The 24,948-nt window shown below is 39.2% G+C and overlaps 1 protein-coding gene across 1 annotated transcript in view; it reads left to right on the forward strand.

The window, feature by feature from the left end:
* LOC134540888 (fat-like cadherin-related tumor suppressor homolog) overlaps positions 1-24,948 on the forward strand; it is an 898,605-nt gene that overhangs the window by 807,301 nt on the left and 66,356 nt on the right. The window contains 11 exon segments of the mRNA XM_063383917.1: positions 1,447-1,651; positions 1,653-1,692; positions 3,462-3,648; positions 4,969-5,203; positions 7,129-7,381; positions 9,678-10,363; positions 12,424-12,582; positions 14,131-14,314; positions 16,182-16,406; positions 19,029-19,052; positions 23,589-23,825. Of these exon segments, the coding sequence (XP_063239987.1) occupies positions 1,447-1,651; positions 1,653-1,692; positions 3,462-3,648; positions 4,969-5,203; positions 7,129-7,381; positions 9,678-10,363; positions 12,424-12,582; positions 14,131-14,314; positions 16,182-16,406; positions 19,029-19,052; positions 23,589-23,825 (2,435 nt within the window).

The raw sequence follows: 24,948 nt of genomic DNA on the forward strand, positions 1-24,948 counted from the left end.
TATGTAAACAACTTTAATGTTAAAACCAAAGATAGTATACTTGATACATGAATTTTCTGAACAAGCCAACAATTTTTCAACTTTGTCTTGTTCCCTGGTTAAATTTTGTTTGTCTTTAAAGATACACTGCCACATTTTTTTGTAAAATTGTCTCATGATTCATGATGACAACATTAAGAGTGAGAATGTCTACTCCTTCGCCACCTGAAAATGTTTAATTTTGGGAGTCCCACGTATGAATGAAAAAAAAAAAAAATTATTTGTAAGCAATAGAAAACACTTTTAGTTATGCCCTCGCTCAATGGTTCGCACCTTAAATATCGTAGGACTATGTACGTGCATCTGAATACCCACTGGAATGGCAAGGAAGAGAAGAGTTGACTAAGGGTGCCAACTGACACGTAACTATGAACATTGTGTACCTTCAGTATATTGCATAAAATTGTATTTTAACAAACTTCATGTATTGTATGGCAGTGATTGTAAACATAAACATACATAAGGGAAACTTTTTATCGTAAGTGCTGGAATAATTTGGTTTTAAAACATTTTTTTTCCCCCATTTATTGAATGTTAGAAAGCAAACATTATAAGCAGGAAATTACACTATTTATGAATTTTATATGCAGGAAATAAATACATTGTCCTTATTGGGGGAAAATATTGGGACATTAAAAATATGACATTATACGCACGAAAACATTCTAGGCAGGAACATTATAACAGGGTTCTACTGTATGTAGGGTAGACTCACTGATGCTGGATTAATGGTGCATGTGAAGACACAATCTCAGCGCGGCGCTCAATCCTCGCGCCCTAGGCTGCAGCTTATTTACCTGAATGGAGAAAATTAATTGTTCTTTTTCCATGGGTATCTGTTTTTTTAAGTATCTGTTGGAAACAGTTTAGATCAGAAGTCTCTAAAATGTGGAAATAACCCCCTGATGCTATATACTGGAACAATCACTGCAGCAGATCATCATCGCCAAGTGCTTTGAATATATACACACAGTATAGAAGTCGCCAGCCCAGGTTAAAATTTCTAATACGGTTCGAGGCAGTTGGGTTAATTCACCGCCGCAATCGCCACCACCTCCAGGGCATGGACTTGTGGCGGTCATGTTGGTGATGGGGGGAGGGGTGGGGGAGGGGTGGGAATGACGGCGGGCGACAGGTGCTGCGCTCTAACGTGCAAACAACAACCTGAGACGATGCAGGGCGTTAACGGCAGCGCCCTGCAGCGGCGAAGCTCCCAAGCTGCTCATAACACGCTCCTGGAAAAACGTGGAGTAAATCCTATCCACTCGCGACTTCTATGCAGTGTGTGTGTATTCAAAGCCAAGTGGAACGTGGTGGCGAACGGAGGGATGAATGCTGGGTCGCGAGGGCGAGGAAAGGTGTCGTCAGTCACCAGTCCCCCCCCCCCCCCCCCCCTTGTGTCCGCAGGGAGACGATAGAGCAGCACCTGCTGACGGTGATGGTGCGGGACCACGGCACGCCCTCGAAGAGGAACTACGCGAGGGTAAAGGTCACCGTGCACGACCACAACGACCACGCGCCAGAGTTCACCAGCCACCTGGTCGAGGGGAAGGTGTTCGAGACGGCCGAGGTCGGCTCGGCGGTGGCGCGACTCTTCGCCGTCGACCGGGACCCGCGGAGACAACGCCCGCGTCACCTACTCCATCACGTCAGGTAGCCCATCCCACCCGTCACCCGTCACGAGTCTCCACCTCGCCCGGTCGCGTCGCGTGCAGGGGCGCAGCCAGGGGGGGGGAGGGGGTTTAGGGGTTCAACCCCCCCCCCCCCCTCCCGGCTTAGCACCCAAACCTTTAATCAATTTCTTATTCATCACTCAAACAAATTTTGTATTAAAATTTAAAAAAATGTTTTACCATTACAATATTTAAATTTAAGTACTGAAAACTGCTAAAATAGCGCACTATTTTACACCTTAAAATCCAAATTTTTCCTGGGAAGGACCCTCGGGAACCCCCCTTCCCCCCCCCCCCCAATTCCCCGGCTTGATAATACGGGGAAGGGTGGTGGGGGAGGGGGGGCGCATGCTTCTTAACACCCCCCCCCCCCCCCCCGATACACAAATCCTGGCTACGCCACTGGTTGCGTGGCATTATTATTTGCAGTGCGGAGGAACCTGATTTTAGAAAAAAAAATTTGTGCGCGTGGAGTCCACGCACGACAGAAGTGATTTTTCTTGCATTTAACGCATGGACAGAGATAAATTATTTTCATTTTCGATCAAACTATTTACATTAAAATGGAATCATAATTATAAACTCAATTGCACAAATCAGTAACTCTCTTCCACACGAATTAAATAAATTTTACACACCATAAATAAAATAAAAAGAATCAGTTAGCCGTTACGAGAACTGAGGAGTGGACAAAACACGAGCAGCGTTAGGTGAATCCCGTAGCATCACTCTGCTGCGTCGTTTCTACCTCTCCCCTACCTCTCTCCTTCTGGCCGCTAACACTAGCATATGGCATACTATGCTACATACCTATTCTCCCCCCCCCCCCCCCCCCCCCCATCTTACATTTTGGCCATCTTCCCATTCAACCGCGAGCGCATGCGTTGGAGTTGCGTCACCGCTGATGCACTCTCCTCCTCTACCGATTCCCCCACCACGTACCTAACTATTTTCCTCATTATTATTTCCTCATATTTTTGTAACGCTCGAAAATTGTTGCCTCTGCAATAATGAAGCTTCACTTCAAAAACCCTATTAATACAAAACTCATAATTCTCAATAATGATAATGTTTTCACAGTCCCAGTCCCTAGGGGTCGTCCATTAGTCACGTGATGTTTTTTTAGAAAATTTTTAACCCCCCCCCCCCCCCCCTCCTAGTGATTTGTCGTGAGGTTTCAGACTACCCCCCCCCCTCCCCCCCCCGCAATAAATCATGTGTATTTTTTTGGTACAAAATATTTTTAATAATTTCAGAATATTATCTTTAAATATAGGTATAATCTAATTTAATTCTGTAAAATTAAGCACTGAGATAAAAATGTCCAGACACACATTAAGGTTGCAGGTTTATTCTCACTGGCATAAAAATAATAAAGGAAAGGCTTATATGTGATTTAGGCATGTATTCAGCGCCAAAATCACAGTCTTACTGGCGACTGGCAAGCCGAGCCGGGTGGTTCATGTTGCGGCGGGCGGGGATATTGTTGCCTGGCTACGGCGAGTCAAGGTCACGCATCGATTTTCGGTTTAGTGGAAATCGTGCGAAAAAATAAATACATGTGATATCTCTTCACTCCCCTCCCCCTTTGTGATATTTCGTGATTTTTCCCGACAAACCCCCCCCCCCCCCCCACCTTCCCTTCCCCGTACTTTCGAGCCTCACGTGATTAATGGACGATCCCCTAGAAATTAACATTGGAGTTATAGTGCCAAAAATCACAGCGCTTTGACGTGTCGATGCCTGCAGGCAACGTCGGCAACGTCTTCGGCATCGACGCGTCGCTCGGGACGCTGTACGTGGCCAAGCCGCTGGACATGGGCGTCATGTCCGAGTACATGGTGATCGTCAAGGCGACGGACGCTGGCTCGCCCGCGCTCTCCTCCACGGTCCACGTCCACATAATGGTCACCATGGCAGACAACGCTCCGCCCAGGTGAGTTGTCGGAAAAACAAGCAGAACCAGACGGAGTATCTCTCTTTACTTGGGACCAGGGGCGCAACAACAGGGGGTTGGTGGGGGGGGGGGGCAAGGGTATTTTGCCATCCCCCCAAAAACCTTGAAGTGGGGGCTAACGGGGGCAAAGAAAGTGCTGTGTAATCAATTTTAAGGTAATAAAACTGCTTAAATAGCACCATTTTCCACCTTGAAATACAAATTTTCCCGGGGGAGGACCTTCCGCTTCAATAGAGGGGATCGATGATTCTTTATAAAAAGGTATATTGCCCCCCTCTTTGGAAATTTAGTTGTTGCGCCTCTGCTTGGGACAAGACATTATTGTGAAGTGACAACTGAGATAATATCAAAGAATCCAAGTTCACAAAACACACAGTGTCTCACTGGAAAGCGTGGGATATTCATGAAATCACATTGTGTCCTGTTGATCATGTTCTATCACATCCTGCTGTTCGTATCCCATTGTATCCTGCCAATTGTACCACATCATATGCTGCTGATTGTATGGCATCATATCCTGTCAACCTTATTACCACGTATCATAGCTAGGTAATGAATTTTTACGTAATTTTGACATACCACTGACATCTGTTGTGACTAAAAAAAAAACGATGTAAGGATAAAAATATCGTGCTGACATCGTACTGATATAATACCAAAAATCATTTACTTACATACATTTGACGTAGAAGTGATGTCATATTACACGTTTAAAAACAAAGTTTTTAAGTTTTCACTTGTGTTGACAGTCCCCATGACTGGCTACTATTTTTTTCTTTTTTTTTATGACACCATGAAATCTGGGCTCTATGTACAAGCAATCAGAACGTGTGTCGGATGTGTTTGTGTCATGCAAAAGATAGAAAAATTTAAAAAAAAAAATTTCTTCCTCGAAGAAAAATGCCTAAATGGTTTTGGTTGCAAACAAAACCTATTACGACTCAGTCTCAGTCCGAATATGACATTTACATTTTCTTCTGGATCAATCATCTCATCGATGTTTCGTCATGACGTCGTCGCGTTAAGCTATCGTCCGTAAACCGACTTTACAGACAACCAATTTTTTAATGGATTTTGGGATTTTGGCATAATTTCTATGTTAATTATGACAAATTTTCAAGATGGTGGTCCTAATGTTTTTAAAGGATAATGGTTGACTTGGAAACTATGCTTTTTTTAGTACTTTGATCATGATTTATTAAAATTTATATTTTTTTTTGTGTCACCGTGGAATCTCGGCTCTAACGCGCAAGCGATCGAAAACGTGTGTCGGACGTGTCCTTGTGTCCTGGGGGGCAGGTTCCTTCAGGAGGAGCACGCCGCGGAGATCTACGAGAACCAACCGGCGGGCAGCTTCGTGAAGCACCTGGAGGCGCGGAGCATGTCCTCGCTGTTCTTCGAGGTTGTGGGCGGCGACGACGACGGCGACGGCGCGTTCCTGGTGAACCCCAGCACGGGCGTCGTCACCACCAGGCGGCCCCTGGACTACGAGAGGAGCAAGTTCTACAACCTCACCGTCGAGGCCACCAACATGGTGAGCGTCCCCGCGTGGAACCTGTGCCGACACCGGTGGTTGTTGTTGTTGTTGTTGTTGTTGTTGTTGTTGTTGTTGTTATTTAAGCGAAGCGATTATCAATTCAAAGTTTTAAAATTTTCGCAAAGTTGAATCGAACTACGAATATTGTCCTCGATGAAGCAATTAAAGGTTAAATTAAAAATGATGTAAGGATTAATGATATCATGCTGACATCGTACTGATATAATACCAAAATCATTTTCTTACGTGCATTTGTCGTACAAGTGATGTCATATTACACATTCAAAAACAAATTTTTTAAGTTTTCACTTCTGTCGACAGTCCCCACGACTGCCTTTTGGTTTTTTTTTTTTTTGTAACAGCAGTATGTGTTAAAACCTATAATTACTGTGGTGTGTCTCTCATGAGCTGGAAGACAGTTGGTGATACTAGTAATTGCTTTAATGGTAGAGTCAATTTTTTTTTGTATGAATTAATTCTTTTGAATTACAATTATTGTGTTAAGGTAAAAATTCTTTTTATTAGTTTTGCTTTATTTTGTGAATTAAACTGCACAGACTGGTGCTACATGCATGGGCGTAGATCGTGTTGGATTGTGGGGGGGTTTAGACGGGAACAGGGTTGATAAACACAAACGTCAAAACTATGTTTTATGGAAAACTTTCTGTATTATATTTTAAAGTTTTCTACCTATTACATGCATGTGGGCTGACATATGGGCAGTATAATATAACGTGCAAGCACCCTATCCAGGGATTACTTGTGTCGGTTAAACCCACGCGCAAAAACTCTCCCTTGCGTATCTCACAGATTTGCGCTCCTGGCTACGTGTGTATCAACTTGCATTTTATTGTTACTTTTTGTCATATATCACTGTCACGGGTTTTACTAAAAAGATGGGAAAGCCCTTACAAAGAGAAAAAAGAACATTTTGCGGGTGGTTCTGAAATTAGCTGCTAAGTAGAATTTTAATTCCAATAACAATTTATTAACAAAACTCAATAACACAAACAAGTATTTCATTAAATCTCAAACTGACATATGACCGTAAATAAGCCGGGTTCTTGTGATGTCGGACGGCTGATACATGATCCCACTACAACCAGGGTCGGTGCAAGGTAAATTGGCACCCTAGGCGAAAAACCTTAATCCAACCCCCCCCTCCCCCCCAACCCAATCACGGCCGGACACCTAAAAAAAAAATTATTTGCCTCAAAATACATCACGTAAGCCTAAGATTTTGTCAGCAATCAAATGTAAGCAGGCTTGTGTTTTTTTTTTTTACTTTTTTACTTATCACAAATCATAAACAGGTCACCGTGGACTTTAAATAATTACTTACCTATATCAATATAAACACTCCAAACTGTCACAAAAATCCATTTTCATCTAGTTTCAATAATCGTTAAACATATTGTATCAGCTGTTATGTGTCGTGCTGCGCCGCCCCCAGCCACTTGGCGCCCTGGGCGGTCGCCTGGTTCGCCTGTACGGACGCGCCGGCCCTGAGCTGCAACACAAGACATACGAATTGGACGTAGTTATGCAAAAAGGAACCATACCCACAATTTTGTTATATTTTATTTGAAAATAAATTGAAATAGTACCAAGTTGATCGTACCGTCGTTGCTATTATTATTGTATCAGTATTCATACTGGACCATTAAAAATTAAAAATTAAACCCACATTAATGTTATCGATACGAGAATTACAATTTATAATTAACTTTAACTTCAAAATACGTATTTAGAATAGGTTTCGGGTGGGTTGGTCGGTTCCTTTTTTGCATGACTACGTCCAATTAACCTTTTGCAACGTGTAACACGGGTACACACGTTACATCTCAGTTCGGTAGGAAATCTGATTTGTCCTCTTGCGAGTAGAGGGAACCGGCTTGGAACTCGGGGTGTCTTTGTTCCAGGCGGCGGCGAAGGCGCGGTGCTGCCTGATCGTCCACGTCCTGGACCGCAACGACAACGCGCCCCGCTTCGTTCAGGCGGCGTACGCCGGCGCGGTGAGCGAGTCCGCCGCGGTTGGCTCGCTGGTGCTGGCCAACGGCAGCGAGCCGCTCGTCGTCCGGGCGGAGGACGCCGACTCGGAGCTCAACGCGCTCCTGAGCTACGACATCGTCGAGGCCCTGCCGCGCAGGTTCTTCCGCGTCGACTCCAGCACAGGTTCGGGCTTCCGGCGGACAGGGCACGGGAGGCTTACACGGGACAGCTCCAAGATATTTGTGTTTTTGATGCGACAACGTCTAATAAATCGATGAACGCCGGCTGCAAGCACGAAAAAGTGTCCCGTTACACACATTGTCCCGTTGTGGCTGTGTCCCGTTGCGGCTGTGTCACGTTACACTCATTGTTCCATTGCGCTGTGTCCCGTTACGCTCATTGTTCTGTTACGCTGTGTTCCTTTACGCTGTCGGCGAGTGCAGTAACAATAGGTTATGTTACAACTGACTAAAAATTTATGGTGATTCATATAATTGATGACAGATATTCGATTACAGTTTATTTATATGAAAACTTGTTCATAATTATATATTTGAACTTTATAGCTAAACGCCAGTTTTTAAAATTAATTACAAGAAGTCATCTACATGTGAACTGTTTCGACGACTGTTTATAAAGTGAAGTGAAAAGTTGATGTGGTTGTTTTTTTCATAGCTTATTACAACAACAATTTCGGCAATAAAGGTTAATTATGCTTTGCATTTTAAAAATCTGATTACTAGTATAATTTCAAGTATTTATTTATTTTATTATTAAAATAAAAATGATTCAATTTTATTCATAAAAGTATGCAATGATTTCATCAATGTTTTGTTATGACGTTGTCACGTTAAGCTATCGTCCGTAAACCAACTTTACAGACAACCAATGTTTTTTTTTTTTTTTTTTTTTTGTGAAAACCTGGCGTCGTAGTCACCTCAGTCCGATAGATGTCACATGGCACGCCCAGTAGGAACATTGTATCTGTTTAATACACACATATAAAAACAACCGGGAGTGCATGCAGAATTTCATGTGTGTGTGTGTGTCTGTATGTCTGGAGGTGAGTGGGATTAGAGCCAATTTTCCCGCTGTTTTTTTTTTTAAAGTATTTCCATTTTGTTTTGGTAAGAATAATAGATCCTGGGTGGAGGGGGGAGGAGAACATCCCTATCATATCACCCCTGCATACGCCCCTGGTAGCAACTTATGACAACAAAATTAAGTTTTTTTCCCCTCTTCGGAAAATTATTTATTTATTTTTTGGTTGGGAATGTTGGGAGAAGGGGGAACCTCCAGAGATTTAAATTTAAAAAAAAAAAGATGTTAAGGGGCCCGCCTCGTCAGGGGTGTATGTGTGTTAGTGAGGCGGTATGTTAAGCGCGACGCTTGATGGTATTTCTAGCGCTGTGTCGCCTCTAAGCGCAAGTCTCTGAACTGACGCGCAGTCTTCTCGTCGTCACAGGATAACCGTGAAATTTGAGCGGTGACCGCAACATTATATGGCGGAGAAATGAAGATAAAGGTGTAATGCAAGTCGCTTAAGTGCTTATAATAATCTGTACTGGTTGTTTTACGCCTAAAAATTACTCTGAAAACATGCATTTTAGCCATTTTAACTCTTCTAGAAATACAGTTTAAAAACATGATCCGAAATTAAAAGTACTTTTCGGGCCTCAGCGAACTCTTAAATGCTTTTTGTAAACATACCCCACAAGGATATCTTGAGTAGTTTGGAAATCGCGTTGTTTTCACCATCTGTGTGACCAGGTAGGCGGGCCCCTTAATCATGGTTGACACCAGATAACAAATAATATAATGTGGCAGTTATAATCAGTAAAATATTTTATTTTTTGTCACACTTCTTGCCGCTAGGTTTTGCTTGTGATTTTACTTTCTAGTATAGAGCTGTCCGGTGTTAGTCTCTATTATTTTTTGTGTAAGGTCAGGGTGGTAGTGTTCTAAATTATTTTGCTACTATGTAATATTCATTATGTAACCATATTTCATTGTTTATAAATGTTTTTTTCTACTAAACAAGTCCTTCTCTAATGAACTAAAAAGAAAATTTTTATGTTACTCCTAGCATGTACCGAAAGCTCTGAACTGCAAACCAAGTGTACGACCAGGGGTGCAACAACAGGGGGTTTGGGGGGTGCAAGGGTATTTTGCCCCCCCTCTGAAACTTTGAAGTGGGGGCAAACGGGGCAAAGAAAGTGCTGTGTAATCAATTTGTAGATGATAAAACTGCTTAAATAGCACCATTTTCCACCTTGAAATACAAATTTTCCCGGGGGAGGACCCCTCCGCATCAATAGAGGGGATAGATGATTCTTTATAAAAAGCTATATTATCCCCCCCCCCTATGGAAATTTAATTGTTGCGCCCCTGCGTACGAAAAAAATTCTGGTGGTTGGATTTTAGTGCTGGTTTGTTCAAGCGGTACGTTAAGTGGATTCCGTGTGTTTCCTGTCGACAGGAGCGATCCGGACGGTCATGGAGCTGGACCACGAGACGTTTCCTGAGTTCGACTTCCACGTGAAGGTGTCGGACCTGGGGAAGCCGCGGCTGTCGTCGGAAGCGACGGCCCGGGTTCGCGTCTCGGTCCTCGACGTCAACGACTGCACCCCGGAGTTCGCCTCGCCGCGGTACGGCGCCACCGTGCTGCTGCCGACGTACCGCGACGTTTCGGTGCTGAGCGTCTCCGCCGCCGACGCGGACTCGCCCGGGATCACGGCGCTCCGCTACGACATCGTCGACGGCAACGCGGGCGGGCTCTTCGCGATGGACGCCGCCGGAGGGACCCTCAGCGTCGCCGACCCCGCGGGCCTGACGGGCGGCGGCCCCTCCCACGCGCTTCGCGTTCGCGTCTCCGATGGGAAGTTCTCGAGCGTGGCGCGGGTCGACGTCCGCGTGGAGAGCTCGGGGAACTCCGGCCTGCGGTTCCAGAAGGACGCCTACGAGGGCGCCGTCGTCGAGAACTCGACCAAGGTCTCGACCGTGGCGGTCGTCAACGTCCTGGGAAGCGTGCTCAACGAGCACGTAGTCTTCGCCGTCCTCAACCCCACCGACATGTTCGCGATCGGGCCGACCTCCGGCGCTGTCCGGACGACCGGGAGGAGGTTCGACCGGGAGACCAAAGACCATTACGAGCTCATCGTCCAGGTAATGCGAACACGAAACCCACCCTTAATTTAATTTAACTTAGATACCACGGGGAGGAGGTTCGACCAAGAGACCAAAGACCATTACGAGCTCATCGTCCAGGTAATGCGAACACGAAACCCACCCTTAATTTAATTTAACTTAGATACCACGGGGAGGAGGTTTGACCAAGAGACCAAAGACCATTACGAGCTCATCGTCCAGGTAATAACGCGATCCGAAACCCCGCGCCCGTCGTGGGAGATGCATGTGGTCGAGAGCTCATATATGGACGAAGTTATGCAAAAAAGTAACCGACCCACACGAAACATATTCTGAGTATTTTGAAGTTAAAAGTTAATTATAAATTGTAATTCTCGTATTGATAACATAATGTGGGGTATAATTTTAATGGTCTAGTATAAGTACTGATATAATAATAGCAACGACGGTACGATCAACCTTGTACTATTTTAATTGATTTTCAAATAAAATATAACAAAATTGTGGGTTGGTTCCTTTTTGCATAACTACGTCCATATAATTTAAGTGGGATGTAAGTCCGCATGCAAAGAAAATAGTTCCTAAGAAGGGGAAGGAGGGAGGGTGACCAGAAACTGGAATGGACGGGAGGGGTAAGCGGGATGTGGAGAGGAGAGGGGGTAGGAACACGACACTAACGCCGTTGAAGGCCGAAGACGGCCGAAGGCTCACTGTGGCGAACACAAGTTCGGCGCAACTTAGATAACTTTAAGCTTTAAATGTTGAAAATTTTCTCCTTCTCAGATTTTATCACACTATCATTTAAAGTATTTTTCTATTGCACCTGCAGTTCTACTGCCTAAAGAAATTTCTTGTTTTCAATTTACTTACTTTGATGTTTTTTTTTTTATTTTTTTATCCCACAACTGCAAAATAAAATATTTTACAATACGTAAAGATGCATGCAAATTTTACTTGTTATAGTATAAGTCAGGGGTTTCCCAACCGGTGGTACGCGTATCACTAGTGGTACGTGGCAATGTTGAAGGTGGTATGTAATCATATGCTGTCAAGTTTAAGTTCCATTGACTTTGCCTCCTGATATTGAAAGTTTGATAGTGAACAAACAGCAACAGGTTTCCCACAAAAAAAGGCTATTTTTTTATATGTATCTTGATTTTTGGACTCAATTTGAAATAATTGTCTAAAACTTTTTTTTTTGTAATGTTCTTTGTTTAGAATTAATGCCCATAATTATTGTTTTTATAAATAAAACTGCAATTTTGCAATATACATTTTATTTTTTGCTAAATTTCAAAAATAATCATAGCTTATATAATAATATATAAAATTAAATATTGAGTAGGCCTGGTGCCTAGTGGTACACCAACATTTCTAAAAAAAACATCAAGGGGTTACTCATTTGCTATAATGTTGATCCCTGGTTTAAGTGATAATTAAATTTAATATAAAAAAAATTGTTTTTAAAAACCAAGCTTTTATAAAATGTACACCTATCCCTCACTAAGCACGACTAATGCGTTCTTAAAAAATGCTAGTGTATTTGAAACCACTTATTCTGAAGCATTAGTTTCCATAAATAGCAAGGCTAATTTATTTAATGTGTTCCAAAATTGTGTAGGAAAATATACTTTACGAAATCTAAATGCATAGAATAACACTCAACGATAAATATGTCACACCATTTATCTTTATATGCCTTCCATTGCACTTTGAATATTTTTAATTTTTCGAATACTAAGGTTTTTATGGTATTTGAGGATTTGATTGGCTCATCCCTATTTTTGATACTAAGTACAAATCAGTGTTGTTGGTCGTTTAAGATTGTCTTATGTATGCTTAAATAATACCAGTTATTTTTAATCTTGCGTTAGCTCATAGTAATGAAATTTTTTAATCTCCAGACTTTGGAGAGGAAAAAAAAATAATCATTGATTCAAAATACCTGTTACCCTAGAAATGTTTTGGCCATATTCGTTTCGACTTGGCATCAGATTGAACAACAGAGCATCACCCAACCCTACTCAAGCTACGATTTTGACCTTTGTTGTGCAAGTCCTTCGCTCTTCTGCTTGTAGGCGAGGAGTGACGACAGCGGAGGAGACAGCCCCAACGTGGCCCATGTCGTTGTCAACATCACGATATTGGACATCAACGACAACTGTCCGATGTTCGTCAACTTGCCTTACTATGCTGTCGTCTCTGTCGACGCCATGAAGGGGGATTTTATTACGAAGGTGCGTTTACGCGTATTTCAAAGTGAAAACTTGACACGTTACATGCTTTAATAAACCGGCTTAGTAAGAAAATAGCCAAATTAATGATTTAGGCATAATAATTACATCTCTGCAAGTTTGGATTCCAAAGTAAACTTAATCTTTCATATTTATAAAAATTTAATTTTTTTTTGTGCGCTACAAGATTTACTAAAATGTTAAACATAAAAACAATATTTTTCAATGCATCTTCAAATGAAGCTATGGCTGTTACTTTCAGTTGCAACAAAAAAAAATGGCTGTGTGACAGGCAATGTTTTCATTAACTTTTCAGATACTTATTATATATTTACTGCTTATAAACCTTTATCTAAATTTTTTTGTTTTTTATTTGTATACCATGAATGTAATCATGTACGTGTTAGTTATTGTCATTTAAATATTTCTATTGATACCGCATATGGAAGAGATGACTTATTTATTTAACCTTTCAAATGTAGATTTAATTTAAAAAAATTTTTTTTGCTCAGAATTAACTGGCATAGTCTTTATAGATTTATGTCAAAAAAGTTTTAAAATGTAATATTGTGAATAAAATAAATTTATTTGAAATTAATATTGAAGAAGAAGGCCAAATAAGCTTTTAGAAATAAAGTGTGGAAAGCATTAGCACAAGACATTATTGATATCCTGGTTGTGGAAAGTCATTTTTGAACCTTCTCCAAGTGTAGTAGTTACGGTGCCTGTTGATGGGAATAGATCTCAGTTTCCGAAACGTCTCAATTGTTTTCTCTTAGGATGCTTACTGTGTTTGTCTGTGCTGTGTTGCCAGAATATCTGTTTAATTTCATCGCTGGGTTCTCCTGTGCGTTGCTATATTGTCTTTGTGCCGTTTGGATTATCTGTTCAGCATCGTTTTGTCATCTACCACATTATCCTTTTAATTAAGGTACTGAATTACTGGAGACAAAAGATTTTGGATTGGTTTTTTATTGGTTATCGGATCTTTTGGAGACATGTATCGCCAATTGGATTGTATCGGTTTTTTTGACGTGACAATGTCTAGTAAATCGATAAACGCCGGCTGCACGCACGAAAAAGTCTCCCGTTACGCACTTTGACCCTTTACGCTGTGTCCCGTTACGCTCATTGTACGCTTGCGCCTCATTTATCTCCCTTCCACTCGATTGGCCTATGAATCTACTATTATATTAAATAGTTTATGGCGGGCTTTTCAAAAGTAGCTTTTAAATTTAGTACTAATAAAAGTAAATTTATCAATTAAATTTTAGATTTCATTTCACTCCTTCTTTGTATCCATACAAAATAGTGATAATTCAATAAAAATGATTAAATTTTATTCATAAAATATATGCAATCATTTCATCAATGTTTTGTTATGATGATGTCACGTTAAACTATCGTCCGTGAACCGACTTTACAGACAAACAATTTTATTTTTATCAGTGTTTGTTTTTTTTTTCATAAGATGTTGCCCAACACGACGGAAAAGTGGCGCTCGTGAAATTCACACGCCTCGCCTTTGTTTTTTCGCGTCCCCGACGGCAGGTGCACGCCGTCGACTCGGACAAGGGCGAGAACGGCGAGGTGCGCTACGAGCTGATCAAGGGCCACGGCGAGCTGTTCAAAGTCAGCCGCAAGACAGGGGAGGTGCAGCTCAAGCAGAACCTGGACGGCCACAACCGCGGCCTGGCGACGCCCTACGAGCTCATCATCGCGGCCTACGACGGAGGTGACGTGTTGGACCGGCGTTCATTTCCCCCCCCTCTGGGCGGTGTCTTCGTCCTTCCCTGATCCCTCTCATTTGCATCCTGAACCTCGCGTTTGGATCATGGTGTGACGTTGGCCGGCTACCGCTGCTTCCTTCGCAACGCTTCTCTTTCCCCTGGGCGGTGTATTCGTCCTTCCCTGGACCCTCTCATTTGCATCCTGAACCTCGAGCTTGAATCAAGGTGTGACATTGGCCGGCTACCGCTGCTTCCTTCGCGAAGCTTCTCTTTCCCCCTGGGCAGTGTCTTCGTCCTTCCCTGATCCCTCTCATTTGCATCCTGAACCTCGAGCTTGAATCAAGGTGTGACATTGGCCGGCTACCGCTGCTTCCTTCGCGAAGCTTCTCTTTCCCCCTGGGCAGTGTCTTCGTCCTTCCCTGATCCCTCTCATTTGCATCCTGAACCTCGAGCTTGAATCAAGGTGTGACGTTGGCTGGCTACTGCTGCTTCCTTCGCGACGCTTATTCTTTCCCCTGGGCAGTGTCTTCGTCCTTCCCTGGACCCTCTCATTTGCATCCTGAACCTCGCGTTTGGTTCACAAAGAGTATTTTCAACCTACCCCTTTCAAATACATATGTCCCCAGGTCTCAGGGGAAAAAAATAAAATAATGTGCAACAAATAAAAAAAAAATAAGAGCCCGTGTAACTTGGAACTCTGAACACGTAAGAGAAGTGAAACTTATTTGGCAGTACATACTCGTAAGTACATCATAAGTGTTAAAATGGCAGAGAGAGAGAAAAAAAGCGAGAAAGAAGACAATTTTATAAAAGAAAACTTATAAAAGGAAAGTATTTAGAGGATAAAAATGATAACAATATCAATATAGCCAAAATGTCATTTGAATTATTTGAATTTTATTTCCTTGATATTAACGCAATGTTGATGTTATAGCTTTTGTGGTAACTGAAATATCAAACATATGTAAGCAAGTGTTGGCATGTTTTTTACCGAGCATTTACACAAGTCTATATTATTTTTAATCTTACTAACCTAAACTAACCAAATAATGTAACTTAATTATTGGTAAACTACTTAAAATAATGAAATGCCATTTTACACAATGATTAGAAACGATATAACACAACACAGGGTTTTTTTTTGGATTTCATTTCTTTTTCATGTATTTAAGAATCCAATTATTATTATTATTATTTATTAAAAGTTTGATTCAAATTAAAATAAATTAATAAACACGAACAAACAAAATTTATTACTCACTTCATTGATATTGGCTCAGGATATTAATAATTATTGACCAATCAATAATCATTTACTTACAATAAAAATAAATGTTACTAACTGATAAAGTACACCATTAAGAAAAAACTATGCGTGTTACGGTTTCTTAACAAACAATCCTGCCATTTGGAACATGCCAAATCTGAATTAAAAATTGAAATTCATAACAGGTGGCGCTAACTATGCGAGAAATGCAGGGACTGTCTCAACAGTGCTTCTGTGCTGCTGGTTGAACAAGATAAATAAATAAATGGACGGTATCCGGGTAAAAGGTAATAAGTCAAGAATTCACTTTTTGCAGGAGAAACAAAAAAACTCTTAGATAAAAATTGAATTTAAATACTTAAAATTTTCTTGCATTATTCTTTTATTTACCAACATATTTACCAACATAGTTGCCAATGATTAAAAATGCATTACATATTCTAAGTATACTTAAGAGTTTGTTGCTGGAATAAACTAAAAATCACCAAAACGTGACTTGTTACCGTTTACCCGGAGACCGTCCATAATAAATAAATATATAAATAAGAGTATACATATGTCGAAGTCTGAGTGTTCCTTGCAGCACTTGCCACTACGTGCCACAGGTATCACGCCCTGCTCGACGGAGGTGCCCGTCCACGTGAAGGTGATCGACCAGTCGATGCCGGTGTTCGACAAGCAGTTCTACGCCGACTCGGTGCCGGAGAACATCGAGCTGCACTCGCCGCTGGCGGTGAGCGTGCGGGCGGAGTCCCCGCTCGGGCGAAAGCTCATCTACAGCATCGTGGAGGGGAACGACTTTGAGGAGTTCGCGCTGGACTTCAACACAGGTTCGGGCCCGAAGATCCCCTCTCTCTTTCCCTCTCCAACCGAGAGCTGGAGCGTGTGTGGATTTTTTTTGTCTTGGGCATGCGAGAGTAGCGGTAGACGGAAGCCGGCGTCGTCCCCCCGATCCTGAGTGTTTTGCAATGAAAATGCATATTGGTTTGAGAACACTGGAATCAATGACCGGGGGAAAATAAAACTTCATGGAATCAATTTTTCGATGCGGGCTAAAAATTACAACTCGAGTTCTTCCGTTTCAATTACATGCCTTTCACGCCAAGCCGCAAAAAGGCGTACTTACGTGCCTGATCACGGGCAACTCGGATCAGGACTCTTTTTGAAAACGACAGCCGGTGAAAAATCACGACTTCGGCCCTTAACGTAAAGAGATTTGCGGAGTCGTAGCCTACGGTCTCTTACGATAACGCTCCGTGTATTGGATACTTGAACGAATCGTGTGGCCAGGTTTATTGTTATTTCCACCTTTAACCTGAGCATAGCATAAACAAACTTTAATGCGTGGGTTAGTATTTTTCATTGATTTCAATTGTATTCAATTTTTTTTTCGTAATGCGAAAAAAAAAATTTTCTTTCCATAACTCAATTTGGTCCAGTGTTCTGTGCTGTAGGTTGTAGTGTTGTTTTGAGTTGAATGCATCATGCAAACTGTATTGTGTGCATATTAGTAAACCAATTCTATTAGTTCTGAGGATTAATAACTTAGTTTTTCTGATGAGGGAATAAAATTTTGTAAACTATGATTATTACAGATAATTAACATTGAAATTTTTTTTGGAGTCATAATTTGGATAGCTTATTCTCACTTAACGTACAAATTAATTTATATTTTGTTTGGAATTACAATTCATGTAACATTTTAGGACTGCATCAAAATTTTTTTATCATTTGACATGGGTTCACTCTTGTATATATTAGTGATAGCTAAGAACAGGTTTCCGGTTCTTGGTTATGCCGGTTCTCAGCAATTAAACTGGCACCAAGAACCTTAAATATAATGTCTGTACCCAAGTCTAACGACTGTCTGTGGGCATGTCACAATTTTAAATAAATAAATAAAAAAATACCACGGAAAGCATAGCAGCTAATCCTTTTCTTGGTACAATGCCATGGTATATGGTCAGTGAACAACACACACTACACTACATCTTTTAACTTCACTTCGAGTCCCATTTGGCGAGTAAATGGTTTGTAAATCTTTGAAAATTACAGGCCTAGATGGAAAGAAGGATACCGTGGTAGGAAGCGGCCCAAAGTAAACAAAAGAGTTTTCGTGCTGAGATTCCGACCCTTTTTTTGTCCCTCATTTGACTAGCATACAGGGATGATCATTTCAAATAAAAATAGACATACAGAAAAATAACACTGGCTAAAATACTTTTAAAACTTAATCAGAAAATAAACCACCATGATTTTAAGTTGTCTTTGAGCACTCAGAACAAAAAATTCCTTTGTTCTGTCACTTGCCTTCACTCTAAAAGCCTTCAAGGCCACAAGACCGGTTCTTTACATCACTGTCTCTCTCTCTCATTCCTGCAGCACTGACTGGCCGAGTTTTTCCATCACTCCCACCCCATTCTGCAGTAGGGTGTTTTTCCTTTCATATGCCAGTCTTCAGCACTTCCACCCTACGGGGCTACTCCAGTATTAGATTTTATTATTTATTTTTTATAATTTACTTAATCTCTTGTAAAGAAGCATTTAAATTTCTCTCAAGCAATTTTTTTTTGTTGTGACTAAATGAAATACTGACCCAGCAAAAAAAAAAAAAAAAAAACTAGCTATTATTTTGCATTGCTGTATATTGCTGCACCACACTATGTTGGTACAATGTTGCTCCAGCAGCTATTTAGTAAGACGTGAAGCAACTGTGTTACCTAGGGACTAGCTGATTTTATTTGTGGTCTAATTATATGGAAAAGCGGGGCACTTATAAGTCATGTTAAACAAAACACACCATTAATTAGGGTATACTGTATCGTGAGTACAACTTGAAATTGTGTGGAGGTTAACCTAAAACTGAGAGACGAGAACTGGAAACAGATTTTTAACAAACCGAAATTGAACCGAGAACCGGAAAAATGTAGAACCAACATATCACTAATATATGTTTATATAGATTAGTACATTAAAACGTAACATATGATGTAATACTTAGCATAACACGTAACAAAATTACTACTTTCAGCAGTTAATTTCATAGCATAAATTGTTTTATTTATGATTGCAAAATCACTTATTGTAATTAAAACACATTTATATAATCAATCTTCATTAAGGTCCTAATACATACTAATAAATAATATATTTTTATATAATTGCATGCTTACTAAGAAATGAATTCTAATTAATTTTAAGTTAACAGTGCAATTGTTTGGGGAATTTAATGAAGTACATATATACCTAATTACTATTTACAAAAAAAAAAAATTGGTTTCAATTTTTAAAGACTAAAAAAAATAATAATAAAAGCATGGAGACTGATAATAGTTTTAGCATTTTCTTCTTCTCTGATCTATCCTAATTCTGCAAAAAAAAAAAAAAATTAATATTTTCAGATGGTTATAGATTGGGTACTGATTATGGTATTTTGTGTTTCCTATTCACAGCCCCAGACAGTAACAATGGCCCTTGTGAGTATATTATTACATTTTTTTTTTACTATTGCTGTAAATGCTTGTGCTTGCTTGCGCTTGTTTTATTTTTTGCACGACTTTCGGGCACATGTATCTAAAACATTTTACACTCTGGGCTGAATTTAAAAAAAAAATGTTTAGTCCAAGCAATGTCTGAAATACTCTCCGTAATTTGGAACCTGCAGTTCATACGTGGGAAATTGTGGCTTCTTAATTTGTTATTTGTTTGTGAGTATGATATATACATTTTTTTGCTTCAGTTCGGGCACTTGTTTTGAATGAGCATCACTGCCATTCATATTTTATGCAGTGATTTACAATCACCCATCTTGTCACCTATGCAGTGAAACCTCGTTAATAAAAATTCTGTTAACACAAGATTCCTATTAATACAAAGTAGAACACAGTCCCTGGAAATTACATAGGAGTTGTAATGCCAAGGATTTTCATTGATATAAATTATAATTATAATATATAATATAGCTGTTTTTCCCATTCTATACCAATGGAGATGACATCATTATTTTACAGGAAACTTCACATTTTTAATTTTTAGGTATAGAATGGGAAAAACAGCTTAACAAGTACATACCATATTCATTTAAGATTACGGTACGTCTCCGTGTAGGTAATTTCTCGATCTTTGGTACCTACATTCTGCTATAGTAAATTCTGTTATGATTTAACCTCAGGTATACTTAACCTTTAAACTGTAATTTTTTATCCATAAAAAATATATTTTTTTATGGCTTAAAAATATGTAGAAGTTTTTTTTTTGGAGCACTAACTCCGTACTTTTAGGATTTTTATGTATGACGTAACCAAGAAACCAAGAAAAATGTTAATAACTTTATATAAATTTTCTTTAGAAATTTGACAAAAATTGTGATGAACTAATTTTTAAATAGTCTGGTTAATACAAACTATTGCTAGTAAGCGCCAAAATTGTGGTCCCTTCAGTTTTTTGTTAATGAGGTTTTATTTTATTTATTTTTGATTTTATGCCAACATAGGTAGTTGTAATGATGAAATCATGGTTCATTTTACGAGATTGAACATTGCTACTTTTCCCACAAACACTGTACCATTTCCTATTTGTTTGGACTATACACTCTGTGATACTTCATGTATGTGATAATATTAAAATTGTACATTTATTGAACCCATTCTAGGCTGTAAGAATGATCTATACATACAGTAGCTTTCTTTTACTTTACTTCGGGTTGTATGAATGTTTTAAAATTCTTATTTGAAAATAATTTTTTGGCCCTTGGAAAAGATATGATTGAAAAATTGTTATTCCGTGAACGTTCAATGTCATCATGGGGTTTTCAGTGAATTTGTGCACTTGTTTGTGAATTGAATGTTGGTTGTATGTGCTTTTGTGTTGCTTCTATGCATTTTTCATTGCAAGCAAAAAAAAATTGATTTGTTTGTGCCACTTTGTTACATCCGTGGTCTTTAGGAATGCATGAAGTTTGGTCTTGTCTATTTGTGTGTGGTTAATATGTCTTTGTTTTATGTATTTTATACTGTTGGGCACATCTTTTTCTTCAAATATTCAGAATTTAAATTTGTGTGTAATTAGTGTCACTTAAGTTTTTAATCATATTGTTATTTGTAAAAAAAATTATAAGAAAATTGTTTAAGCAGAACTAAAAATATTTATGTACCTAATAGCTTTTATAATGCATGATGATAATTATCAAACAAATTAAATGTGTAAGTTAGTTTTGATATGTGTTACAAATTTATTACATTAAAATTTATTACTTTAGAGAGATATTTTTTGCCGAAACCTAAAGCACTTTTGTAAAATTTTGTTACTGTTATTTCACGGAATGTTAGCAGTTGTGTAAGCAATTTTTGGAGGAAGCATATTAAAGGAATTCCAAATCTGTAGAAGTATATAATTAGTTGTTTTGCATGCACACATGATTTTTCATTCATGTTTTAACATAATTACTTAGAACTTAAATAACATTCGTTATTCACAATGATTAAATAAGTTAACTCTATTTTAGACTTCATATAACTGAATTAAGGATTTTGATGTGTGGGGAAAAAAATTTCTAACATTTCATGTTACTGACGATGATCACGTTTGAATACTAGAAAATAAAGGGGTGTATACTTCATTCAACAATCTTTAGAGAAATAATACTGATTCAATCGTTTTAACGTGTACTTTAATTCATAGAGTTAAGGGACAATACCACTTGGAATGTCCTAACAGAAATAAATAATGAAATTTACTGTAATAGAGAAGGATACATTTCTTGTTTTAAATGGAATGTGAAAAAATTATGCATTATCCGAAGAGAGGTATCACTGTAGAGAAATTTTAAATTGGGTTCTAATTGAGTTAGGCACAGTGACATATTCGAAGGGGTACTTGCAGTGGTTTAACTTAAGAAATTATGATTTTTGGTTTTATTGGGGGAGGTGGTGGGGGGGGGGGGGGGGTGGTAATAGTGATAACCACCCAAGTTTTCTTATAATATATTAAATATTGACACTCAGTCTTTTTATCCTATCAGTAATAGATAGGCATGCTTTTTGTAATGTAGATACGTAGCTGGACATGTAATTTTATGTATAATAAACTGGCATGTGTTTGTAAAGATGATGTGGCATGTCATCTTAATAAAGATTGACAGGCATGTCACCACGTTGTAGACAAAGAAAAGAATTTCTCGTTGATGAGAGAAGTAAAAAAAAAAATCTTTCAGTACTCGGCAGTGATGTATAAACATCTATATAACCTATGTAACGAGAAAATTCACGTGTTCTCATGTTTCACATAAACTTATAATATGAAACTCAGCAAAAACAATTAACATAAAATAATGCCAAACTTGATTATATATATTAAAATTGTGTTTTCGACTAAATTTCTCGGTGAATCACTCTGAGTTTCTGCACCGCCTCTAGAATTTTCTGCCGGAGCAGCTTTGTCGACAATCAAATCTTTCCATTTGCAGAGCGAAAAATTAAACTATATAATAAAATGGCTCCAACAAAAGTGAAAAAGAATTGAAATGATATTAAACCCCTGCTTTGGGCATGATTTAAGACAAGGAATATTAATTAAAATACTGCCCTCTTGTAAAAATTCATTTGGACAGTTAATACTGTAAATTTATCTTTGGCTTTGTGAACTTCGGTTCTTGCCATCCACCACAGATGGAAGCACCGTGGTCATACATTTCCGTTCCATTCGCAAAATTACTCTACGAATTGCCGTATACGGAGAGCTATGATGTTTACACATCAAAAAACAACAGATGTTTAGTTTTTTTTTTTTTTTTGGCATTGAGTATCTGTTTCACACTTCACAGGAGTCCAAGGAAAATTTAATCCAAATAACAGTAAATAAAAAATAAAAAGAGAGTAATAGACATGGAACCATTACAAAGAAATGTTATGTACAAAGTAAAAAAAAAATTATTATTTAGCTCCTATCTATGGTTTTTCAAAGTAAAGCAAATTAAAACAATCCCTAGCTGTTATCATACAGTTATAAGTAAAGGCCTATAGAGAAAAATTACAGAAAATGTACATGTATAATGATTTTGGGCTTTTAACATGTATATATATATATATTTATTAATATTGAATTTTTTTAGTTGCAGATTTTTGGTTTAAATTACTCTCATCAATATATGTAGCAGTAGTGTTTAATGTACACATTTGAAATGTGTTACCACAAATTGTTGAAGCAATTGATCAGTATCATTGTGGTAGTATTGTTTAAAGTACACATTTGAAATGTGTTACCACAAATTGTTGAAGCAGTTTATCAGTATAATTGTGCTTGATATGGACTTCATTATTAAATGTGTTTTAATTTTTGACGACGATAAAGACAAAGTCATATAGTTTTAATAACGATATAGGCTTTTGATGTGACAACGTCTAATAAATCGATGAATGCCAGCTGCTTGCACGAAAAAGTGTCCCGTTACGCACATTGTCCCGTTACACTGTGTCCCATTACGCTCATTGTACGCTGCGCCACATCTATCTCTCTTCCACTCGATTGGAACAACCATCAATTTGACTTTTTCGAAGCACATTAAACTTGAAAACACTCCCATTCGTTTCCTACTTTTCCTTATCATCGTCCCATCCTTAACAGAATAACACAGATTGGACGAAGTTGAATAGCAAACATGTATAAAAGTTACAGTTAAAAATAATCTCTTCGTTAAAGTAACAAACATATTTGAATTAACGAGCGCAAATAAAAAGTAAAATTTATCAATTAAATCGTAGATTTCATTTCACTCCTCCTTTGCATCAGTACAAAAATAGTGATAATTCAATAAAAAAATGATTCAAGTATGCGATCATTTCATCAATGTTTTTGTTATGACGTTGTCACGTCAAACTATCGTCCGTGAACCGACTTTACAGACAACCAATTTTTTTTACGCCGTAAAGTGTTTCGGATCTGCAAGCAGATAACAGATGAGAGAGAGGGGCGCGGTTTGCGATGTGCTGAAGCGTTGTTTCCGAACCCTTGGCCAGGCGTGATCTCCGTGGTGGACGAGCTGGACTTCGAGCAGAAGCGGGAGTACGAGCTGACGATCCGCGCCACGGACTCCGTCTCCGGGGTGCACGCGGAGGTGCCCGTGCGGATCCTGGTGCGGGACGTCAACGACTGCCCGCCCGAGTTCACCGACGACTCGTACAACGTGTCCGTGTCGGAGGCGGCCCCCTTCGGGACGTCCGTGCTGAAGATACTCGCCCGGGACAACGACACCGGTGGGTTCCCTTTCCCCCCCCCCTCCCCGGGGAGCCGAGCCTCGGGCGTCCGTCGAGCATCATCGGGTCGCTCCGTCCCGTTGAAGGTCGTTATTGTGTTTTTGACGTTAACACGGTTGAGCTTGTAAACTTTTTTGAGTGGCCGAACATCAAAAAAAAAAAAATCAGAGCCGTGCGTATAACAAGATTTGAATCGTTTGAGTGTTGAAAATGAGGCTCTAGGGCAGTCCATTCTACTCCGTTCAGCTCCTTCTTTTTTTTTTTTAAACCTTTCTTGTACTCTTCGGTTCAATCTAATTGCGGGCATTTATAATCTGGAGCTCTTGTAGCGCAAATAAATTATAACAAGGCTAAAAATTGATCGCATATCCAGGAGTACGAACCAGGAAAAATGTGTAGCGTCAAGCTGTTCATATATGTAGAGGTTTTTTGCTTAATTAGCTGGCAGAGTTTAGTTTTTAACATTTTTGTGCATTGTGAATAAGGAGAACCAAATAGAACAAAGAACTGAAAATATTTGAGTTTATAGAGTTTTTTAAAAAAAAATTTCAGAACATGTTTACTTAATTTTATTCAGCCCTTTAAAAAAAAACCATTAAAGTTCTGATGATTTCTAAAAGGCCAGTTAAGATTAAATATTTTTTTTTGTCTGAAAATAAACTAAGCCATCACATAGCAGCCAGTAAAATTGACTTCAAACCTGATAAGTTTCAGTTTTGTATTCCGTTTCATTTTCCTTATCCATACGTACTGCACAAAAAACGTTAAAAATGTAACTTTTCCAGCTCATTGTGTCAAAAGTATGCAATACTATTTTCTTTTTTCTTTTTTTTTAAATTTTGTGAAAGTTCAGCCACTCAAAGAGTCGGCAGGTTTTACCGAGTGGAACTTAAGTATAATATAATGACCTGAAACAGGACATACACCCTTAAAATAGGCTATGAAAAAGGGGATACACTTTAGCAGAAACCCAGGCGAGTTTAAGGCCCAGTCTTACACGCCATTTGACTATTTTTCTGTTTTGTACGTCAGTACATGTACTCAAGGGCTATTTTGTGTAAAATTGTAACACAATACCTCCCTTGCATCTGTGGTGTGAATCAAATAGTTTCATCATATATAT

This window comes from Bacillus rossius, chromosome 17 (assembly GCF_032445375.1).
Source record: "Bacillus rossius redtenbacheri isolate Brsri chromosome 17, Brsri_v3, whole genome shotgun sequence".
In the NCBI taxonomy this organism is placed as follows: Eukaryota; Metazoa; Arthropoda; class Insecta; order Phasmatodea; family Bacillidae; genus Bacillus; species Bacillus rossius.